Source organism: Bidens hawaiensis, unplaced genomic scaffold (genome assembly GCF_021521415.1).
Source record: "Bidens hawaiensis isolate Kalapana, Puna unplaced genomic scaffold, B.hawaiensis_p1.1 tig00027752_1, whole genome shotgun sequence".
NCBI lineage: Eukaryota > Viridiplantae > Streptophyta > Magnoliopsida > Asterales > Asteraceae > Bidens > Bidens hawaiensis.
Window position 1 is genome coordinate 78062 of NW_027494493.1, and position 23112 is coordinate 101173.

At 34.5% G+C, this 23112-nt stretch overlaps 2 protein-coding genes across 2 annotated transcripts; one reads left to right on the forward strand and one right to left on the reverse strand.

Moving 5' to 3' along the window:
• The first annotated feature begins 3751 nt into the window (after positions 1-3751).
• Positions 3752-7897, forward strand: LOC143575794 (betaine aldehyde dehydrogenase, chloroplastic-like). The gene is made up of 15 exons (XM_077060070.1): positions 3752-4000; positions 5168-5310; positions 5411-5491; positions 5571-5719; positions 5805-5897; positions 5989-6112; positions 6280-6345; positions 6532-6598; positions 6703-6779; positions 6844-6957; positions 7056-7133; positions 7210-7361; positions 7439-7499; positions 7595-7701; positions 7795-7897. Exons 1-15 carry the CDS (start codon positions 3892-3894, stop codon positions 7880-7882), a joined length of 1509 nt encoding a protein of 502 aa, XP_076916185.1. The 5' UTR covers positions 3752-3891; the 3' UTR covers positions 7883-7897.
• Positions 7898-18500: 10603 nt separating this feature from the next.
• On the reverse strand, positions 18501-21577 carry LOC143575802 (E2F transcription factor-like E2FE; the record flags this gene model as incomplete). The annotated part of the gene is made up of 10 exons (XM_077060077.1): positions 18501-18944; positions 19028-19409; positions 19495-19556; positions 19646-19718; positions 19800-19985; positions 20410-20460; positions 20554-20631; positions 20715-20767; positions 20844-20911; positions 21498-21577. Coding segments are annotated over 10 exons (1122 nt in total), but the record flags the coding sequence as incomplete, so codon positions are not given.
• Positions 21578-23112: the final 1535 nt, after the last annotated feature.

Consider the following 23112-nt stretch of genomic DNA (forward strand, 5'->3'; position numbering starts at 1 on the left):
TCATTGCTTATTTTAGCTGTGAGATTATGATTATGATTATTATTTAAGATGAATATGAACTTTTTATGAATATTATATACGAATATGCTGTTAACTGTCAAGTTGACCTAAGGGCATTTAGTAGAATTAGAACACAATCTATTTTAGTGCTTATTATTATTTAAACTTATTATCAAATGTATACATGTCTCAAGTTTATGGCTGTTAATAATTAGTGTTGAAAAGTATTTATACACATCAAATGTAACTAATGTTTGAAATAATTCCGATCTCGTTAAAGAGCTCGTTGAATAATTGAAACTCTGTTCGAAAGTATAGTTTGGGCTAATGTTGTAACTAGTGAAACAAATAAACGACGCGTTGTGTTCATTTAGCAAACCATCGTGACGGTAGGATTGTAACATCCAGTGGGTACAATCGATCATCTGCATATTTACCTCCTTCATAGGAAGCAACTTTGTCTGCATGTTCACATATGAACAAACCCAATTTAAATTTTGTGTGAATGAAGTTTTAACAGAAACTCAGCAGGCTAGCAGCATAACCCTTTGACTTTTGAGGTCAAGTATTTCAACTCTTTGACTTTTAGATGGTCCTTGTTTTATATAAACAACACCTTAGTTAACTAACCTAAAAGTGTTGGCATTATTCATAGACCGGTACAAATAAAACCAATCTTGCATTTTGAAATCATATTTTTTACTAAAATTTCAAGTTCAAACATGCTTTATTTGAAGTCCCACCTGGGCATTTTTGTGTATTAGCTTGCAGTAAGAAATCGAATCAGACCCCAAATCCCTATCAATAAACCTTAAGACTCGTTAAAAGTTCGCTTTTTTTAAAGTGAAAGCCAAATATACTTATTGCAAGCTAAGCCGCTCACAAACTAAGCAGAGTTTTATTTTAAACATAAAACTCGAAATCAGCTGAACAGCCCTTTCAAGTTAAACAAAGCGAGCTTGAAATCAGCTCGGTTCGTTTACTACTTGTCTCCAATCTTTTTTTTTTTTGCAATATATCATTCTTGTTTATTAAAATCATAATCATATAAATTTGTGTGGATCAAACACATGCATGCAAAAATCAAGGAAACAAAATCCTTCATGAACTTATCTTTTCTCAACCTTAATCCCCTTCGCTTTCTCTTAATCATGGCTAACCCACCATTATTATTCCAAATAGTAATCCTCCTAGTTTCCTACATTTCTTCCATTAAAGCCACCACCACAAACCACCACCATCACCACCCCTCACCCTCGACTACTGCGCAAACTCATTTTTTTTGTTTTTAAATGGAATATTTTCTTCATTTTAACATGTCCGTTTGAACCATGTAATCTTTATTTTCTAATAAAAGACTACAAGTTTTGCCACTTGTCACTTCCACATTAATCCTCACCCTTTTTAACAAATTTATAATAGTAAAATAATACTTACCATTTTTAAAATTTACGCTTCAAAATTTGTTAATTTAATATTTACTTCCTATTCTTTTTTTCAAATATTTGGTATTTATAAATATCTTTTACTTTTAAATTGTTTTAAAGACTATTGTACGACAACTGTATTAATAGTGTTTAACGGGTTTATTGTCTCTTGTATACTGATTATTTATTAAATATTGTATTTTCAAGAACTACTCGTGTTGTACACGGGCCTCAAACTAGTATTATATATAACAAGGTTTATCCTTGATTTGAACAAATTTACATAAATTTAATATATTATATATTTCTTATTTCTTAAGCAGTTGCAATAGATGAGTCATAGCTTATAATCAATAGATGGACCATAATCTACTTAATATGCGGTCAGTAATTAGTGTGACTTTGTAGGAGGATTCGAATAGCAAGGAATAATGAGATGGTGTTTGAGGACAAAGAAGTTAGATTGTTGGTGCAATAGAGTATTTGGGTTTTTTTGATACAAAAATAGGTCTAAATACAAGACTATAGAATGGTCGAATTGACATAAGTTTGATGTGACGTAGTTTTCTGTGTTTGTGGCTTTCACCGTATGATTTAAGTAAAAAAAAATGGATTCATGATTTCTGTTCATAAACCAATGTTATTTTCTTTATTCTTTTTAATTTTCTTACTAAAATTGAATTGAAACAGTATTGAATGATAACTTAATATTCTGAGCTATAGTAGTCATAACTTTGCTTCCAATAGCTTTTTTTTTGGATTTATGCATATAAATATATAAATATATGTGGAATACATTTTAATAAAAAATTGTAAAAAAAACAAGTTGTTTTACCTTTTTTAACTGATTTTATTTATAGATTTTTTTAACTTTTCTTAAAACAATTCTACATATGTTTATATGTAAAACCTCAAAAACAATTATGTAAAAACGTGTTTTGTACTTGTAAAAATGAGTTTTTATATTATTTTGCATGATCCCACTTAAATATGAGTCATTAAGCATGATAATTATGAAACCTAAAATTTATGTTTGGTGCTATCTAAAAATTAACCCAAAAAGTAATAAAGTCTATCTTTACACCACCCACTAACATGGTTCGAGACTCAAAGTTTCATCAGGGCCGGCCCTGAATATTGGATCATTAGACAACCCAAATTTCATACTACAATACAACGCGACGCCATTTTGTCTACTGTGTTCCCAAGTTCACTCAACTAAAGAAAAGAAAGAAAAGAAAGAAAAGTTTCTTTTCTTTTCATTTTCCTTTCTTTTTCGTCTCATCCATTTCCTCTCCTTATGGTAATTATGAAAGGTTATTAAATACGATAATTATGAAACCTAAAAATTAGAATAGAGGTTAATGTTTGGTGCAACCTGACGATTAACCAAAAAAGGTTATAAAGCTTTATCTCTACAAAGGTGAAGGAGTGAATACCATGACAGCGTTGGTATTACCAATACCTGACTCATTACCATCCTAGCTATCATTATTTGAACTATTTTAATCTTAAACGTCATCCTCTTTTCATCTTCTTGTTTTTTTCCCAAGTAAACAAGACAACTTTCTTTACCATAAAAAGTTCTGTTTGTTTGTGTTTTCCATTTTCTCTCTCTTCACCTTAAGGAAAATGACCGACGAGAAACTTGATACAATGCATTGGTTATGGTTTTTAGAAACAATATACAAACCCGAACTCGGTTTCAACGATTTGTTCACCTCTACCAAGTATTGTAGGAATTTTTGACAAGTCCATTCATATATAGCATCTTGATTTCGACTTTCGAGTAGTTTCGAGTAGCAATATGGAGTCGTTACTGTTTACTGCTTGTATACGTCTTCCCAAAGATATGATCCGAGTGAAAATTTACGCATGTGTGTCCGTTGATCTTGAAAGATATGATATGAGTTGACCCCACCAGTGGCACGTGGGAGGCACATGTGCCGTAAGATCATAATCACAACTGATTTTGTTAACTCCGTCATCAGTCATATTTAGGGCTGTTCACGAGTCGAGCCCGAGTCGAGCCAGAGTGGTTTCGAGCTCGGGCTTGAAATTAAACGAGGCGTCTCAGCTAAGGCTCTAGCTTGAGTTTGAAGCTAAACGAGATTTAAATCGAGCCAACGAGCCGAGCCATGATCGAGCCGAGCCTAGGTCGAGCCGAGCTTGATTACAAAAATGAGTCAACTCAACTCAGAATGTTTCAAATCAAGTTTTTTTAGCTAGTTTTATTCGAGCTTTTATCGAGCGAGTCACGAGCCCGAGCTTCAAGCATCGAGCTTTTTGAACTAGTCATATTCATCACACATCTCTAGACTTTATTTTAATTTAATTTTACATATCATTGACTAGTGGACTCCAGTAACGATCGCTATCGGAGATAATATTATTTATTTAAAGCCTTTTATTATCACTGAATCAGTAATCAACAGTTTACAACTACTTGAATTACACAGTTGCGATGGCGATTACGATACCGTCACGGCAGTTATTCATCGACGGCGAGTGGAGAGAGCCGGTTAAGAAGAATCGCATATCAGTCGTGAATCCTGCCACCGAGGACGTCATCGGTATTATTATTATTATTATTATTATTATTATTATTATTATTGTAGAATCTGTATTCGTAATTTAGCATTCGTAATTAAGCATTAAGTATTTGAGCTTACTATAATTGATCGAAATAATATAATAGTAATAATCATAAGATTTAGTTTATTGCCTTCTTCAGATCTTAACATCTTCAGTTATCTAACAAATTAGAATCGGTATTTTGTTATTGATATTGATATTAGTGATTTGTATTGAGTAATCTGTTTTGAGTTTTGTACTGTTTTGATGTGTTTATCTGTCACTTTTCTGTTTTTGATCGAAATAATTATATAATAGAAATAATTATATAATAATCCGGTTCAGTTTATCGCATTATTCGATTCTAAACATGTTCTGTTAGGTCAGATGTTTATTCTGATTTCAGTTATCTAAAAACTTAAAAATCGTTTTGTGTATTTGTTGTTATTGATTTCAGTGCTTTTTATTGAGTAATCTGTTTGAGTTTTGTACTGTTTTGACATGTTTATTTGTCAGTTTTATGTTATTGATCGAAATAATAATAATTATTATTATAAGGTTCAGTTTATCACATTATTCAGTTCTAAACATGTTCAGTTAGGTGGGATGTTTATTCTGATTTCAGTTATCTAACAAAATAGAAATTGTTTTGTGTATTTGTTGTTATTGATTTCAGTGCTTGTATTGAGTAATCTGTTTGAGTTTTGGTTATTTTGATGTGTTTACTTGTCGGTTTTCAGTCTTTCACTAATTGATTGAAGTAATTATTATAAGTTTCAGTTTATCGCATTATTCGGATTCTAACATGTTCTATTATGTCTAAAAATTTCTTCTGATTTCAATTATTTTAAATATTAGATATCAGTATTGTGCATATTTGTCATTATTGATATCTGGCTTTGTATTGTGTAATTTATTTGAGTTTGATGTCTTTACTTGTCAGTTTTTTTTCCTTTTAATCAATATAATAATACGTTTCAGTTTATCGTGTTCTTCGGATCTAAACAATTTCGATTATGTTAGATTTTATTCTGGCTTTAATTATCTTAACAAATTAGAAATCGCTGTTTTGCATAGTCGCTTTTATCAATTTCATAGCTTTGTATAGTGTAATTTGTTAGTATTTTGGTGTGTTTACTTGTATCTGTTCGGAAAATTGTGTTCAGGTGATATTCCAGCTGCTACAGCAGAAGATATCAATATTGCTGTTGAAGCTGCTCGCAAAGCTCTAAAACGTAATGGAGGAAAAGATTGGGCATCAGCTTCAGGAGCCCATCGTGCCAAGTATTTGCGTGCTATTGCTTCCAAGGTGTGTGTTAATCTTGAGTGATGTTATCCTGTTATCTCAATTTACAGATGATCATTTTTTTCAAAACTATCAAAAATCTTCTAAAATGATCATTGTGCAGATATTGGAGAAGAAATCTGAACTGGCAAAACTTGAAGCCATTGATTGTGGAAAGCCACTTGAAGAAGCAGCATGGGATATGGTATTTTTCTTGCAAACAAATTAAAAACCCTAAGTTTTTAATGAGTTAACTGCCTAATATTTATGTTGTTACCATTTAGGATGATGTAGCTGGATGCTTTGAGTACAATGCAGATCTTGCTGAAGCATTGGATAAAAAGCAAAATGCACCTGTTTCTCTTCCAATGGATACATTTAAATGTCATCTTACTAGGGAACCCATTGGTGTAGTTGGGTTGATTACTCCATGGTATACCTTATCTCATCCATATTATGATTCATTATTGTTTTAGTAATTAGTATTGTGTTTAAAGTTTGCTATTATTGATATATAGGAATTATCCTCTGCTGATGGCTACATGGAAAGTTGCTCCTGCACTGGCAGCTGGATGTACTGCTGTACTTAAACCATCAGAATTAGCATCTCTGTAAGTTGTTATTAATAGACAAATGATATCTGTGTTTCTGAAATTAGGTAATCTTGCTTGTATTAATGACATGTTAATTATCCAATTTCAGAACTTGCTTGGAATTAGGTAATATATGCAAAGAGGTGGGCCTTCCTAATGGTGTTCTCAATATTTTGTCGGGATTAGGTGCAGAAGCAGGTGCATCATTGGCATCTCATCCTGATGTTGATAAGGTTTGGTTCTCATTTCTTTTGCTTTTACGTGTTGGGTCACTTTTCATATTGGGTTCTGGTTAAAACAGATTGGGCCAGGTCAGGTTGGCCTGACTCAACTTTTGCCTAAGAGTATTATCTTGTTTTATAATTAATTAACGGGCCAAATTGTTATTATTATTTTACAGATCGCATTTACAGGAAGCAGTGTCACTGGAAGCAAAGTTATGACTGCTGCCGCTCAGAATGTTAAGGTATCACTCAATATCTGTTTTAATTCAAAGTTAGTGAGAATGTTAAAAACAATGAAGAGAATAACATTGGCTGTATGAAAAAAAATCATGAATCCAATTTTTGGCTTAAATCATACGGTGAATAAGTCTTTGTTAAACTTGGATTCGTTCTTATTATATTATCTTCATACTCTGTTCCAATTGCAGCCGGTTACACTTGAACTTGGTGGAAAAAGTCCAATAGTGGTATTTAATGATGTTGACATTGATAAAGGTTAGTCAAGTTTGTTTTTTAAGATAGAACAAATGAAACATTGTCTCAATCTTGCATTTATGATGAAAATATTACTTCAAAGTTCATGATTATTATTCGAACAGCTGTTGAGTGGACTCTCTTTGGTTGCTTCTGGACCAATGGTCAAATATGCAGTGCCACATCTCGCCTTCTAGTACATGTAAGTTGATGAAAACGTGTTAAAAGTAATAAAAAAAATTATTAATATTGTTTATATGTTCCAGGAAAGTATTGCTGATGAGTTTGTAGACAAGCTTGTTAAGTGGGCTAAAAACATCAAGATTTCAGACCCCTTGGAGGATGGTTGCAGGCTCGGCCCTATAGTTAGCAGCGGTCAGGTAATAATAAACGAATCACTTAAATATAGTTTCAATTATTCTAACATAATTTTGTCAAGCCTCTAATATTTAACTTTTAATTTTTAACATATTTTCAGTATGAAAAGGTGCTGAAATTTGTATCAACAGCCAAAAGTGAAGGCGCGACTGTTCTATGTGGAGGTGAACGTCCTCCGGTATGGACCAATTCTTTATTATTTATTTTCTCCAAGCTTTAGATTACAAAGTTAAAAGGGTAATTATTAATCGCAGCATTTTAAAAAAGGATATTATATGGAGCCAGCCATTATTACTGATGTTAACAGATCTATGCAAATCTGGAAAGAAGAAGTTTTTGGACCCGTGCTTTGTGTCAAAACATTTGCATCTGAAGAAGAAGCTATTGAATTAGCTAATGATACTCAGTAAGTTAAATTCATTTTATATTTCATGTAATTTTTAGTTTTGGTTTTATAATTTTATTTCATCGTTTTTTTTGCAGTTATGGATTGGCTGCTGCGGTGTTATCAAAAGATCTGGAAAGGTGTGACCGTGTAACAAAGGTAATGAAATGTTATTAATTTCCATTTGTTCCTATAGCTTAAACCCAATTTATTGACATATTTTTTTTTATATATTTATTGTTTTCGTTCTGCAGGCTTTGGATGTAGGCATTGTGTGGGTCAACTGCTCACAGCCATGCTTCTCTCAAGCTCCATGGGGAGGAAAGAAGCGTAGCGGTTTTGGTCGTGAACTAGGAGAATGGTGATAAAATTTAAAACAAAAAAACCATCTACTAATTTAATAATTAAATACCATAAGATGGGACTAATCGTCACGTTCACTTTTTTATATCAGGGGTCTAGAGAACTACCAGAATGTGAAGCAGGTGACTCGGTATCTTTCTGATGATGCTTGGGGTTGGTATAAACCTCCATCTAATTAGGGGTAAGTGTTTAGTTTATTAGTAACAAACCGTGCGAAATGGTATAATTCCATAAATCAAAGCTAGTTTACTAGAATAATGAGAGAGAAGGTGAACTGATATTTGGATACAACCGTATAAGCTGTATGCGAAATGTATTGTATTCGACCTGTGACGATGGTGTTGTAAAAGATATGTTAAATGGATGAGTTTTTGGTGTGCTGGTTTTCTCTGCCTTGTTTATTATGATAAATATTTGTTGTTGGTTTAAGAGAAGAGAGGTGATGCAGTTAAAGATGCTCGAAAAAAAAATATTTTTTACAAAAATTGAAAAAAGTTGTTAACTGGCGTAGTGCGTTCTAGTAACTGGTTTGTAACCGAAATTAACCAAAGGTTAGGGACCGGTTAGGCATTTTCAAGCAAGAACTGATTAACAACATGTCAACTAAAACTGGATTTTGAGTAGATTAATGGCCGGTAGCCGGGCTATTACCATTAGATACAATAGTCACCATTTACGGTTTTCTAGCCGTTAACCGGTTTTTGACCCCTAGTATAGATAGCTATTGGGTGGATTGATTTGATTACACCGCTTTTCTAACTCACTCTCTCTGAGGGAGAAGAAAAACCCGCAAACCGTTCTGTTGGTGGTGCTACCTCATGTGAACCAACTGTTCCAACTAGGAACCCTAAACTTTTTGCCAAATACAATTTATGAATTCGCGTTTATTAATGTTTTTCATAAGGTGATTATTTTTTTGAATCTAAAGTTTCAAAAACAAATTAAAAAAAGGTATTTATTTGGTTTTTGTATGTATTTAGTATTTAATCGAATTTTTTTTTCATTTTTTTGTCTTTTAACTGGTTATTTTAGCCCAGCTTGGTTATTAGCCTAACTGGTTAAGAGCGGTGACAAGGTATTGGTAATAAGGCTATGCGTAGTGGGCGTGGGCTCGGGCAAATTGTGGGCGCGAAGGGGCGAGAACACCGCCCCCTAGGTGATATGTGGGCGAATTGGGGCGGGGGCGGGGTGTTGGGTTTCCATAGAATTTATAAACTTAGTTAACCATTTAACTAGTCACAATTAAGGCGGAAGCGTGATATTTACAAACTAAACATATGTATCCATGTGTTTATATATGTATATGTTCATGAATAACCTAGTTTATTCATGTTATAAGATTACCAATAATCTATTTACTAGAAACCCGAAGCAAGGATCAAATGATACGGAAAAGCTAAACTATCAAGCTAGTAAACACTTACATTCTTAACCCTTTAAGAGTTTAGTAGATGGTTGAAGAAGATGATGATGTGAATGTTAGACTTTCAAAGGAAAACCCTCAAACGGAATATACCCCGAGCCTCCAACACACACCGAGCTATGCTAGGAAGCTTGAACACGAAAAACCCGAGACCCGAGCCTTTCTTTTTCTTTTTGGCCGTAAACAAGAAAGAAAGAAAGGAAGAAGTTGTGTTTTTTATGTTACTTGAAAGTGTTTATATATTTTTGATCATGATCTTTTCTCATCATCACATACCATCATACTAACATGGTGTTAGGTTTTGGTTAGGTTTTGGTTAAGTAAAATACACTCAACCTTGTGACAAGAAATTGACCAAGATATGGGGTGTGGGGCCCACCCTAAAACCGGCCCCAATAATAATAATTTTTTTTTTTTTTTTTTTTTATTTTATTTATTTTATACTTTATAAAATATATAAACACCCCATCTTTTATAAACCATTTTATAAAAGAATACATAGTTAAATAATCATTCCAATAATAATTATTTGAATAAATAAATTAACCGATTAATTTATTTAACACTTTCAAGTAAATATTCAGAAACCCGAATTTCTGAATGTATCGTGTTCTGTATTTGTCTTATAGATCTTATCTTAACAAATACATAATTGGTGTGTGTCTAACTCGTTATTGGGTATGACCCGACTTGGATCAAACATGACTAGCCACATTAACCTAATTATGTGTCTCGGGCATACGGTATTCCAACAATCTCCCACTTGCACGTGACTCATAAGAAGTTAATGCTAATGGTGAATACCGCCTAACAACAGGTCACCACCCCTAGTGTGTTTGACTAAGTGCCATTCAATAACATCATCCCCTTCAAGTCCATACTTGATATGATATAGGTAAGTCTTATCATTACATCTCTTTGTTACTAGATGTCCTGTCAAATCGAAGAGACACAGAGTGATCATTCTCTCAATGATTTAACTTAACAGGCCTTAGACATCTAAACTCTCAACACATAAGAGGAACAAATCCCATCTTGACTGCATACATCCTTGTTGACATCTCGTATGATATCTGAGCTCTTTCTTTTACGTCATCGTGTTACCGAAAAACAAAGAAGAGAGTCAAGTTATCAGACTTGATGAGAAACCAGATCCAATATGCATCTCAGGTCAAAGGACACAATGATACTCGCCTTTACTCAAGGATTACTTATGATCAGTTGCACTAACTCCATGCAGTGATCCTTGAGAGCGGATCATGTCCAATATTTGTATCCCACAAATATCTATGAACCTTGGTGGCAAACCTATGCCCTATATTCATCACATGAATATCAACCAATCCGGGTTCATAATAGTCTTACCTTCATACTTGTTCCCACAAGCATAATCGACTACGGACGTTTAGAACAACATAAGTCATTCATGGATTAAACATGCAAATATAGAACATAAATCATTGAATAATTAAAACATAATTAATTTTCATGAGATACCCATTACATTCGTTCTTATATAAACACTAAACACAGATCAAATCCACTCACTAGAATACCGAAGTCCTAATGCACAAACATGACCCTCATGCTTTGGCCTATCGAGGAGCTTCGTGAGTGGGTCCGCAATATTTTGATCGGTATGAACTTTATGAATACATATCTTTCTTTTTTCAACTTCATCCCTTATGTAGTTGAATCTGCGCTCAATGTGCCTCGTTTTCTGATGAGCACGAGGCTCCTTGATCTGTGCAATAGCACCCTCATTGTCACAGAATATCTCTAGGGGCTCCTGAATGGAAGAGATAATCCCTAGATCCATGATGAACTTTTTCATCCATGCAGCCTCTTGGGCTGCCATTGAAGCGGCGATGTACTCAGATTCTGTAGTGGATAACGCGACAACATCCTGCTTCGAACTCTTCCAAGAGACAGCGCCTCCATTCAAAATGAAGACATATCCCGACTGTGATCGAGAATCATCTCGGTCAGTTTGGAAACTCGCATCCACGTAACCCTTTACGACGAGTTCCTCCTCACCAGACCCATATATTAAAAACATATCCTTAGTCCTTCTAAGGTATTTTAATATATTCTTGACAGCCATCCAATGACTGTCACCTGGGTTGTGCTGGTATCTACTCGTTATGCTTAAAGCATACGAGACGTCCGGTCTGGTGCATATCATTGCATACATAATAGATCCTATTGCCGAAGCATAAGGAACATGCTTCATCCTATCCTGCTCTTCCTTAGAGCTAGGACTTTGGGATGAGCTTAACACGGTTCCTCTAGGAATAGGTACCAAACCTTTCTTAGAGTTTTCCATCCTGAACCTTTTCAGGATTTTATCAATGTACGCACTTTGATTGAGTCCGATCAATTTCCTTTGTCTATCCCTATAGACCTTTATTCCCAAGATATATGTCGCTTCTCCAAGATCCTTAATTGAGAAACGACTACTTAACCACGCTTTAACGTTTTCCATACTTGGTATATCATTTCCAAATAAAAGTATATCATCGACATACAAAATAAGGAAAATGATTATACTCCCACTAGCCCATTTATACACACACGCCTCATCACCGTTTTGGACGAAACCAAACGCTTTGATTTCTTCATTAAAACGATGATTCCACATCCGTGATGCTTGTTTCAACCCGTAGATTGATTTCTTTAACTTACAAACTTTATCAGGATTAGATGGATCGACAAAACCTTCAGGCTGAACCATATGGACATCTTCCTCAAGATATCCATTTAGAAAAGCGGTCTTGACATCCATTTGCCATATCTCATAATCAAAATGAGCTGCAATGGCAAATAATATCCTGATCGACTTAAGCATCGCGACCGGCGAGAAGGTTTCATCATAATCAATCCCTTGAGTTTGCGTGAAACCTTTTGCTACAAGTCGTGCTTTGTAAGTATCTAAATTTCCATGCATATCAGTTTTCCTTTTGAAGACCCACTTACATCCAACCAGTTTGGAGTTAAGTGGACGATTAACCAATTCCCAAACTTGGTTATCGTGCATGGATTGCATCTCGGCGCTCATGGCTTCAAGCCATTTTTCACAATCAGGTTGTGACATAGCATCTTTGTAGGAGATCGGTTCATCCGAATCGACCAAGTAGCAATCATCCACAAGAAATCCATATTTCTTGGGAGGTCGACTAATCCTATTAGATCTGCGAGCAACGTGTGTATGATCAACCATTTGATCATCTTCAACATCCTCGTGTTGAAAGCTAGTATCGACCAATTGTGTATCATCCAGTGATTCTTGAACCTCTTCAAGTTCCACTCTCCTTTCACTAGGTCCTTCCATAAGGAACCTAGTTTCTAAGAAGTATCCTTTGCGTGAAACAAACACCTTTTGTTCACTAGGATCATAGAATATATATCCTATATCATCCTTTGGGTATCCTATGAAGATACACCTGATGGATCGAGCCTCAAGCTTATTTGGGGTGTCACGTTTAACATAAACTATGCATCCCCATACCCTTAAATATGAAAAGGATGGAACCTTTCCATGCCACACTTCATAGGGTATTCGATCCACCTTTTTGGTCGGGGCCATATTCAAAATACGAGCCGCTGTAAGTAACGCATATCCCCAAAATGATGGCGGTAGTGAGCTTCGTGCCATCATTGATCGAACCATGTCCAACAGTGTTCGATTCCTCCTCTCGGATACTCCGTTATGTTGAGGAGTTCCAGGAGGAGTGAGCTGTGAAATAATTCCACAATCTCTAAGATGACTTTGAAAAGCTTCACTTAGGTATTCGCCTCCTCTATCGGAGCGGAGTACCTTGATTGTTCGGTCGAGCTGATTTTGTACTTCATTTTGAAATTCTTTGAACATTTCAAAGGCTTCATGTTTGTGTTTCATTAGATAAACATACCCATATCGACTAAAATCGTCGGTAAAGGTAATGAAGTACCTTTCACTATTCCTACTAGTTGGCTTGAAAGGTCCGCATACATCCGTATGTATTATACCTAACAAATCCTTAGCCCTTTCATTTGTACCTTTGAAAGGCTCTTTGGTCATCTTGCCTTGAATACAAGATTCACACTCATCAAACGAACCTAACTCGTTTGTTTTCAAAAGACCTTTCTTTTGGAGAGTATTTATACGATTCTTGTTTATGTGTCCAAGGCGACAATGCCAAATGTAGGAATCACTCAAATCCTTTTTGAGTCTTTTAGTAGAAGTTTGATATAATGAGCTATTTAAGGTATTATCATGAACCAATTCATAAATACCGTTGTTTGGTACAGCTTTAAAATAAAAGATACCATTAGATGATACATGCATTTCTGATCTTACAAATTTAAAATCAAAATTACATTGTCTAAGAAGGTGCACAGAAATAATGTTCCTAGTCAAACTAGGAGCATACAAAACATTTCTCAAAACAACTTCCAAACCACTTGGAAGCGATAAAGTGAAGTCTCCTCTAGCGACCACGTGCACCCTTGCACCGTTGCCCATGAAAAGATTCACTTCGCCCTTCTTTAAGTCTTCATTCTTTTTGAACCCCTGCAACCAATTGCAAATATGAGTTCCACATCCGGTATCCAATACCCATGTGTTAGAAGAAATAAGATTTAGCTCAACATTAATCATAAAGACATTACCCGAGGTATGCGCCGCATTCCTCTTGTCTTTTAGCTCTTTTAGGTAGACCGGGCAATTGCGTTTCCAGTGTCCGGTCTCCCCACAACCAAAACAAGGATCATCCTTATGACCCCTCGGTTCCATAACCTTTTGTTTCTTTGCCATAACCGGTGATTTGCCCTTACCCTTAAGATGCATAGGAGGACCCTTTCTTTTGGCTACTTTAGCCTTAAGATTGGGTTGAGATCGATTCTTGGATCTACCTTCATTGATCGCAAACATGGGTAAAACCCTTTTGCCCATGCTCGCCTCGGCTGTTTTAAGCATTGAGTGAAGTTCTCCAATGGTTTTGTCCCATCCGTTCATGTTATAATTTAACACGAATGTGTCGAACCTTTTCGACAAAGAGTTAAGGATCAAATCCGTTGCTAACTCTTTTGAGATGGGACAATTGAGCTTGGCGAGGCGATCAATGTAACTTTTCATCTTAAGTACATAAGTTGAAACTGGTTGATTATCATCCATTCTACATGCATGCAAGGCTCGAACCGTTTCGAACCTTTCAACCCTCGATTGCTTAAGGAACATTTTCTTAAGTTGAGTAATCATGTCGTACGCATTATGGTTTTCGAAATCCTTTTGGATTTCGGGAACCATAGTCGCCAACATGAGGCATGACACTTGAATGGAATCTTCCGTGAGTTTGACCCAATTCATATATTCGACCTCACTACCCTCTTCCGGTTCTTCGGGGATAGGTGTTTCCAAAACATGATATAATTTTTCTTGTTTTAGAACTATCCTTAAATTTCGGAACCAATCCGAAAAGTTATTGTGGTTAAGACGGTCTTTAGCGAGAATAGATCGGAGAGAGACATTTTGGACGTTAGGGATTATGTTGTCGTCGACGTGTGCGGCCATCTGCAGAATTTTAATTAAGTTCATTTTAGTGTTTTACCTTTTTAATTATTAATACCCTTTTATATATATACCAAATATAATTAATAATTAAAATCTAGAATCCAACGATAAACCCGACTCCGGTTAGGTGACCTTTTTCCCATTGTCGATTTATCAAGGTAGTTATTCATAACAATTGCAAACCCTTTTGCAACTTCTAGAGTTTATGGGACCGGTTCGAAATCATATTTCGTGTCGGCATGTTTATCCCATCAACACCTATTAGACCCCATGTTTGGGTGACCCTCTTCACATGGTTCTAATTTAAGTCGTCCTACTTGTATCAACTTGTAATATTAACATACAAACGGTTAGGTGACCTTTTTCCCATTTATATGCCAATATTACCTTAACATATTAATTTACTCTTACGCGGTTAGGTGACCTTTTTCCCACTAAGAGCTTACTAATATGTTAAGCGTTATACAAAAGGATGGTGTTTAACTTATTATCCTTAATTTTAAAAGGGATTTTTAGTTTTAATAATTCTAGTTGTAAAACTTTAAATCATGTTCTAACATGCATTTAGTAACACGATATTTTGAAACCATTTTTCAAAATTCTAATTTATAATAAAGCCATTTTATTATGGGCGTGAGACGGCTAGTTAATAAATCCATTTTATTAAACTATGTGTCACGTAATTACCGATAATTATTAGAACCCATTTTATGCTTTGTTAATTAATTCTATGTGACGAAGTTGATATCCTAATATCTAACAACCACACAATCAAACAATCAATTAACAAGCATACACAATTATACTAGACACGAGCCACTAAATTAGACCACACTTGTTAGCCGAAACAAGTGTGTGTCTTAGGTCCAATCCTAAGGGACACATGACACATGGATGTTGTAGCTCCCACTCGATCCCGCATCCAAATGCTTCGAGCATCTTCTTCAACCCCGTTGTGATCCATTGGGCTTGAACTTGGGCCTTAGCTTCCATAAGCTTCCATTTGGGCTCAATTGGTGGGCTTAGGTCCTTTTGGGTTTGAATCCCTTTAATGGGCTTGTGAGACCCATTATCACCATACCCGGCCCAATTAGGCCCAAACTTCCAATTTTGCAATCTTCTTTATTTTACAAAATAAATGTCCTAATACATTTTTCTATAAAATAAAGATAATACAAATAACCTATTTATTACATACCCATATGAATAAATAATTACAAAATTACAAAATTGCCCCTAATTAATTATTACAAACCGAAACTTGAATAATTAATTACAATCACAACATCAACCACAAACAAACATCCACTTGGTCTACGGCTCGGTCTAGTATTAACAAACATAACCCGTTATGTTTTAGGAACCCGTTCCAAAAACCCCTTGACTTTATCGGGCCTAGCCCAACCCAATTTGGGCTTGACCCAATAACGTGATTATGGGCTTCGGCCCACATGTGCAAAACACATGGGCTTCGGCCCAATTAAAAAACTCATGGGCTTCGGCCCATTTAACCAAAAATGGGCTTCGGCCCATTTAGCTTTTTCCCTTTTATGTCCGGTTAGCCCAATAACCATATCCAAGTGGGCTTCGGCCCAAAATCACCCGATTTGGGCTTCGGCCCATATACTCGGTTTTATATTTTTTTTTTTTTTTTTTTTTTTTTTTTGAACAAAGCCAAAAACAATAACAAGATTAAATACAAAAAAAAATATCATGCATGTTAATTTTTTTGTATAAAATCTTTCAAGGGGAAAAATATAAAACCGAGAACCCGAAGCTTAGTTTCCCGTATCCCGGCTCTTGATGCCATTTGTTGGGTTTCCATAGAATTTATAAACTTAGTTAACCATTTAACTAGTCACAATTAAGGCGGAAGCGTGATATTTACAAACTAAACATATGTATCCATGTGTTTATATATGTATATGTTCATGAATAACCTAGTTTATTCATGTTATAAGATTACCAATAATCTATTTACTAGAAACCCGAAGCAAGGATCAAATGATACGGAAAAGCTAAACTATCAAGCTAGTAAACACTTACATTCTTAACCCTTTAAGAGTTTAGTAGATGGTTGAAGAAGATGATGATGTGAATGTTAGACTTTCAAAGGAAAACCCTCAAACTGAATATACCCCGAGCCTCCAACACACACCGAGCTATGCTAGGAAGCTTGAACACGAAAAACCCGAGACCCGAGCCTTTCTTTTTCTTTTTGGCCGTAAACAAGAAAGAAAGAAAGGAAGAAGTTGTGTTTTTTATGTTACTTGAAAGTGTTTATATATTTTTGATCATGATCTTTTCTCATCATCACATACCATCATACTAACATGGTGTTAGGTTTTGGTTAGGTTTTGGTTAAGTAAAATACACTCAACCTTGTGACAAGAAATTGACCAAGATATGGGGTGTGGGGCCCACCCTAAAACCGGCCCCAATAATAATAATTTTTTTTTTTTTTTTTTTTATTTTATTTATTTTATACTTTATAAAATATATAAACACCCCATCTTTTATAAACCATTTTATAAAAGAATACATAGTTAAATAATCATTCCAATAATAATTATTTGAATAAATAAATTAACCGATTAATTTATTTAACACTTTCAAGTAAATATTCAGAAACCCGAATTTCTGAATGTATCGTGTTCTGTATTTGTCTTATAGATCTTATCTTAACAAATACATAATTGGTGTGTGTCTAACTCGTTATTGGGTATGACCCGACTTGGATCAAACATGACTAGCCACATTAACCTAATTATGTGTCTCGGGCATACGGTATTCCAACACGGGGTTCTTTTATCGTCTGGAAGAGATGAAGATTATTATTATTATATTATATATTATTATTATATTATATATTATTATTATATTACTATTGTATATATATATGTATATGTGTATGTATATATATTGTGTGTGTGGTATATATATATATGTATGTGTTGTGTGTGTGTATATATATATATGTATTTGTATATGTATATATGTTGTGTGTGTGTATATGTATATGCAAAATGAATCCTAGAAACAACCCGAACCAACCGAACCACTCATTCCCTCCTTTCGGTCAACACCGTGATTTGCAAAACCAACCGAACGTGAACTTACAATGGATCCCGATGAACCTAAACCAACCGAGCTATCCGTTTCAATTTCCCGACCCGAACCTAAACATGTACGCCAACCGAGCTATATGTTTTTTTATATTTTTAGTTATGAATTTTTTTTTTGTATTTCTTTTTAATTTTAATGCATATTTATTTAATTATTTGAAGAAATTGATTTTTATTTGATTAATTTAATTATAAAAAGAAAATAATAAAAAAATGTATTGAGGGCCCAATTTGTAGCCCCTACACCGCCCCAAAAACAAATTCTCACTCCATGCTGACTAGGCGCCACATGTCACAATTCGCCCCCATTTGTAGCCCTTCACTACACATAGCTTAACTAGTTTTGATCATGGGAGCTACTATTTAGACACCCATATAAGTTTATAAGTTTGGAGGGAGTATTTAAAAGAAAGTACGTTTAAAAAATGTTTCTAGATAACAAAAAGGGTGTCTGAAATTCCAATGCCTTGATTATTTGACCAAATACTAATTCGACTAATAACCAAAACACTAAATTTTTTAAATACTAAAATTTATGACCATTCTTGTAATCAACTCATTAATAGAGTTATTACAAGAATCATCATCAGCTTCTTTATTTTTTTCAAAAGTTTCAGATTTGATAAATAACGAGGACCAACTTCATGTTTTCCAAAAAGAAATACGTAAACTCTAATATAAACTTGTCACGTAGACAGAGACTATTTATGTAATAAAAAATTGTTGTAACTAATAAATTCACACTTTTATGCGTATTTTCTAAAAAAGAAAAAACAATAACCTTTTTGAGGTCAAAACAAACATTTTGAAAAATATGTTCCCTTCAATAAACTTTCAGGCTTTCAGCTAATAATTTTAAAAAAATGACCATAAAAGATCTACAATAAACATTGTTCTAAAGATTAACCAGACATACAATATATATGCTTGGCACTACTCTAAATCAATCAGACAACATTGTCATAAAGACTTAAAACTATAAACTCTAAAGGATGGCCATTTCTAGCCATCACTTCTAATCAATTTCAACGAGTCTTCAATCCGCGTTTTGAATTAAATCACTCCGATTGGATCCATTTCTGCAACCTCCGAATACCATGCTTTCCATGCATCCATGTAATGAACAAAAAGATCTCTCAAAGCTGCAATTCCGTAGTTGGTCAACTATAAGTCAACACACATAATAATATTATTATTAAAAACTCTAATGAAACTCAAATGATACCTTGGTTTTGATACTGTGGCCGAAAATTAGAAGCTAAATTTTCCAAATCTTGAGTCTTGTTAACTTTGTTACTCTCTCCGTCACTAGATTTAGGCTGACTCACAGGACCCAAGTGACCAAACGGATCAGGACCCGGATATGAATTGGACACGTTAGCGTTGGGTTTGATGGGCTGGCGTTGACTTTGAAGGCCGCCGAACAGTTTCACCTCCTGGTTATCCAGCTTGTTTCTTTTGAAGCAAATGTTTGTGAGCTCGGTCCCAAATGCACGTTTTTTGGATTCTTGATGAAATACAGCAGTTGCTGGTCCTGGTTGACTATTTATTTGACTTGTCATTCCTAACCATCTAAACGCGGGCTTTCGGGTTTCTGGATGGTGAGTCTGCTCATCATACAAAATAGACTCAATGTTAGAAGAATCTAGATGTCGAAAACCAAGGCAACGATGTTGTTACTAGTTAATTAACCTTCTCAATGAAGTTCATGGAAGACAAGACATTAGCAATATCATATAGCCGTCTCACTTTAGCTGCAACGATAATTCCAATAACACGTCACATATACTGTAATTATATTATTCAAAACAAGAAATTGAAGCAATTGGCATGAGAAGTTTACTTCTTGTTAATGACGGATTATGAACATCTCCAAGCAGTGTCTTTGCAGCATCATCAAGCGAATGCATATCCGACTAAAACAAATCATGCATATAATAAAACATTTTGTAGCATAGAATACAGAGAAAGCGATAATCACTGAAAAGTTAACTCACATCGGTGCATAGGAAGAGCTTGATGAAATTCTTGGTAAGAAGCCCTAAAGATTTCTCCTTTCGGTTATCAATTAAAGTATCCGATTTCAACAGCCCTGGAGTTTTATGCATAGAGTCCAGATATGATTTGTCCTGCAATGAAGCGCTGTGGCTGGAAATTTTTTCATCTTCTTCATCATCAGAAACCTAATAACATTTAAGATAAAAAACCCTTGTTAGGAATCAAGTAGCGGAACGTAAAACCACACAATGTACAAACAAATTAAACATACATAAACAGAAAAAAAAAAGTTGAATAGCACGGCAATTTAAATGGTTCGGACAAGGTGACATATGTCCACCGCAGGTTTATTTATTTATTAGCTCAATGTACAAAGATTAAAATTACATAGCACGGTATAAACAAAGATGAAACTAGGGTTAATAGCTTAGTCAAACGAAACACATATCATGAAATTTTAACTAAGTAATCAAAACCGCCCTCCTTAACCTCTTATCGAACGAAACCGAAAGCCCAGAAGCCTAATTTCAGGTATTAAAAAAATATTTCTAATTGAACCATGTAAATAACATGAACTATATTGTAAATGCTTAATAAAATTAAAATTACCTTTCCAGATTTAACATCAATCTGCTCATCATTATTCCTAAAACCTTCTTCCTGTTACACCATTAGACAAATAATAAGCAAATAGATCCAAACACATTAACACACAATGATATTAGTATTGAAAGGAAATATTATTAATCACACCTTAAGCTGCTCTAAAGCCTTCGGGATCGCGCCCAATCCATTCCAATGATACGTGTTCTTCGCCTTTCTAACAAGCACCTGCAAAATCAAAAACCTCACAACATCAGATCTGAAAATGCCTCAAATTACACAAGTTTTTAAAAATAGTCACAAAATCTTACACCAACACTTTCCAAAACATTGACAATATCGTAAATCCGCCGTCTCTCAACACCTGAAAATCCAAAACTTTACCCTCAATTTGGACATCTTCAAACAATTCTTACAAAATTAATACAACAATAAATTACCTAATCTTGACGCTGCATCGTCCAATCCAACGGTGTCTATTCCATCTCGATTATACAAGCCCAAAAAACTGTACAAACAAATATATATACATCACCTTTTAAGAAACATAAATAACAATGTATTAACCGCCAACTTTGTAGAACTCGCTAGACGCTACCCAAGGCAGTGGGGTACCAACTACCAACTAGCAATTAATCAAGATTAATCATATTGGAATTTTATATGTACTTTTTCAAATATTCATATTTATATAAAATTTAATATAAGTTTTCAAGTTTGACCAAATAGCAATTAATCTCGAACCGTCTAGATATTAAACGCAATGTTTAAACATGGTTGTAAAAATCTTTAATTTATTAAAAAAGTAATTATATAAAAATTTGGCATATATATATTTGAAAAATTATATATAAATATCAATCTGGTTAATCCCGATTAACCACTAGTCTCTACCACACCATCTGACTAGACGGCATATATATGTATATTTGAAAAATTACATATAATTATATAAATATATATATATATATATCCAATTAATCGTCAGTCTCTACCACACCGTCCAACCAGACGCCAAGAAGCTCAACAACACCAGGTTTTGGTAATTAACTAATTATACATAGTTAATAACATAAAAGAAATAGGTTTTATACTTGGAGCATAAAAGACCAAGTGATTTCTGCTTCCGGCAATAAGCGGTGGACGACGACATCGGCATAGGCAGCAGCGATATGTTTCGGAGAGAGAGAGGGTTATGAGGTCGTTGAGAATGGCGGGGGTTTAATAATATTAATAGGAAGTGGGTGTTTTGTTTTGTTTTGGGGGGGATTTGATTTTGGATTTGGATTTGTGTTTATAAATTTGAAGGTTTTGAAAATTTGAAATTTGAGTAGAAAACAATGGAGGGCTTTGGGTTTCTGGTTACAGGCGGGAACTTGTTTTGTTTTCGGTTGTTGTTGTTTTTTAAGGGTTGACTGTTTTGCCCTTTGCCTTTTGTTTTTGAGTTTTGAGTTTAAACTTATGATGATTGGCGGTGGCGTGGGATCACGTGTTTGGGGGAACATGTCACGTGTTGTTTGCGAACTTATTCGGATTCATAAAAAAGCATTTGAAATAATAAAAATATACTTTCCATATCTGTTCGAATAAAAAAAATTCTTTTCTAAAATAACGACTTTTTTGTATTTAGGTTGTCGTAACTTTAGAAGCCCTATTGTTCTACTCTGGTCAGATTATGTTGTTTTAACCAGGCCCGTGTTTGTTTCAGAGTTTGGCTTGGGCGTTCCCCTAGGAAACCAGACTGTCGGTTGTCACTTGACGTCGTTGTTCCACCACAAGAGCTGACAACGTAACACAACGTGGGACGAAAACCCGAATCGGCTCGGGGTTCAAATTGACAACCTTTGCACAATGTCTAGCTCAAATTCTTCATTATTATATGCACCTAAAAGTGAACAAAGTGAGAAACAAACTTGAATCTTCACTGAAGAATCCAAGCCTTCTATCAGTAGGCCACAAGTAATGGTATCTGTTCGAATAAATAGTTTAATTTTGTTAATGATTTATAGTTTTAAGGTTAAAAATCACATATTAAATAAACATATCTGATTTGTTTAAAAATTGTAAAATTGTAAAAGTTTTTCTATAATTGAAAAAATTAGTGATTTTTTTAGTTATGAGCATTTTGGTAATACCTAGCATTCTACACAAATTTCTGTTCATGATATATAACTATCACGCATCTCGGGATTTTGTCTGGTATACCCGTTGAAGGAAGAGTTAGTGGTTCATGCTTCTTTTTTCGAATGTTGAGGGGTTAAAGTGGTTTGTAAAGCAATTATATTTGTTTCGTTTTAAGATTTTACTGTTGGGAATTCCTTAGTCGGTTGTGGCTAGAAGCATGGACTGGTTAGGAGACTTGATTGCTTGGTGTGCAAGTTAAACAATAAACATTAGTGATTAATTAGTTTGTGGATAATTATCTTAGAATCTTAATTGAGTTATGATAGGATATGTGTTAGATAATTATATTGTGGAATTAATTAGTTAAGTCATAGTTATTGTTAAACATGTATAGGTTTAGAGTATGGACAATTGTAATTAACTTTTTGAGATAGCTTTCTTTACATTTTTTACTTGGTGAGTTATATCAATTCGTCTTTGATTTTTAAGTTTGGAGACTCTTGGTCAAGTGGTGGAGATTGCGAAGGAGTCGCATTTCCCTTTGGGGCATGCGTCTTTTGCTATGTATAATTTACTCTACATTTT

Coding starts and splice junctions, on each gene's coding strand:
- LOC143575794 (XM_077060070.1), top strand. CDS start 3,892: ATGGCGATTACGATACCGTCACGGCAGTTATTCATCGACGGCGAGTGG. Junction 5,720..5,804: donor GTTGGGTTGATTACTCCATG/GTATACCTTATC, acceptor ATTGATATATAG/GAATTATCCTCTGCTGATGG. Junction 6,113..6,279: donor CTCATCCTGATGTTGATAAG/GTTTGGTTCTCA, acceptor ATTATTTTACAG/ATCGCATTTACAGGAAGCAG.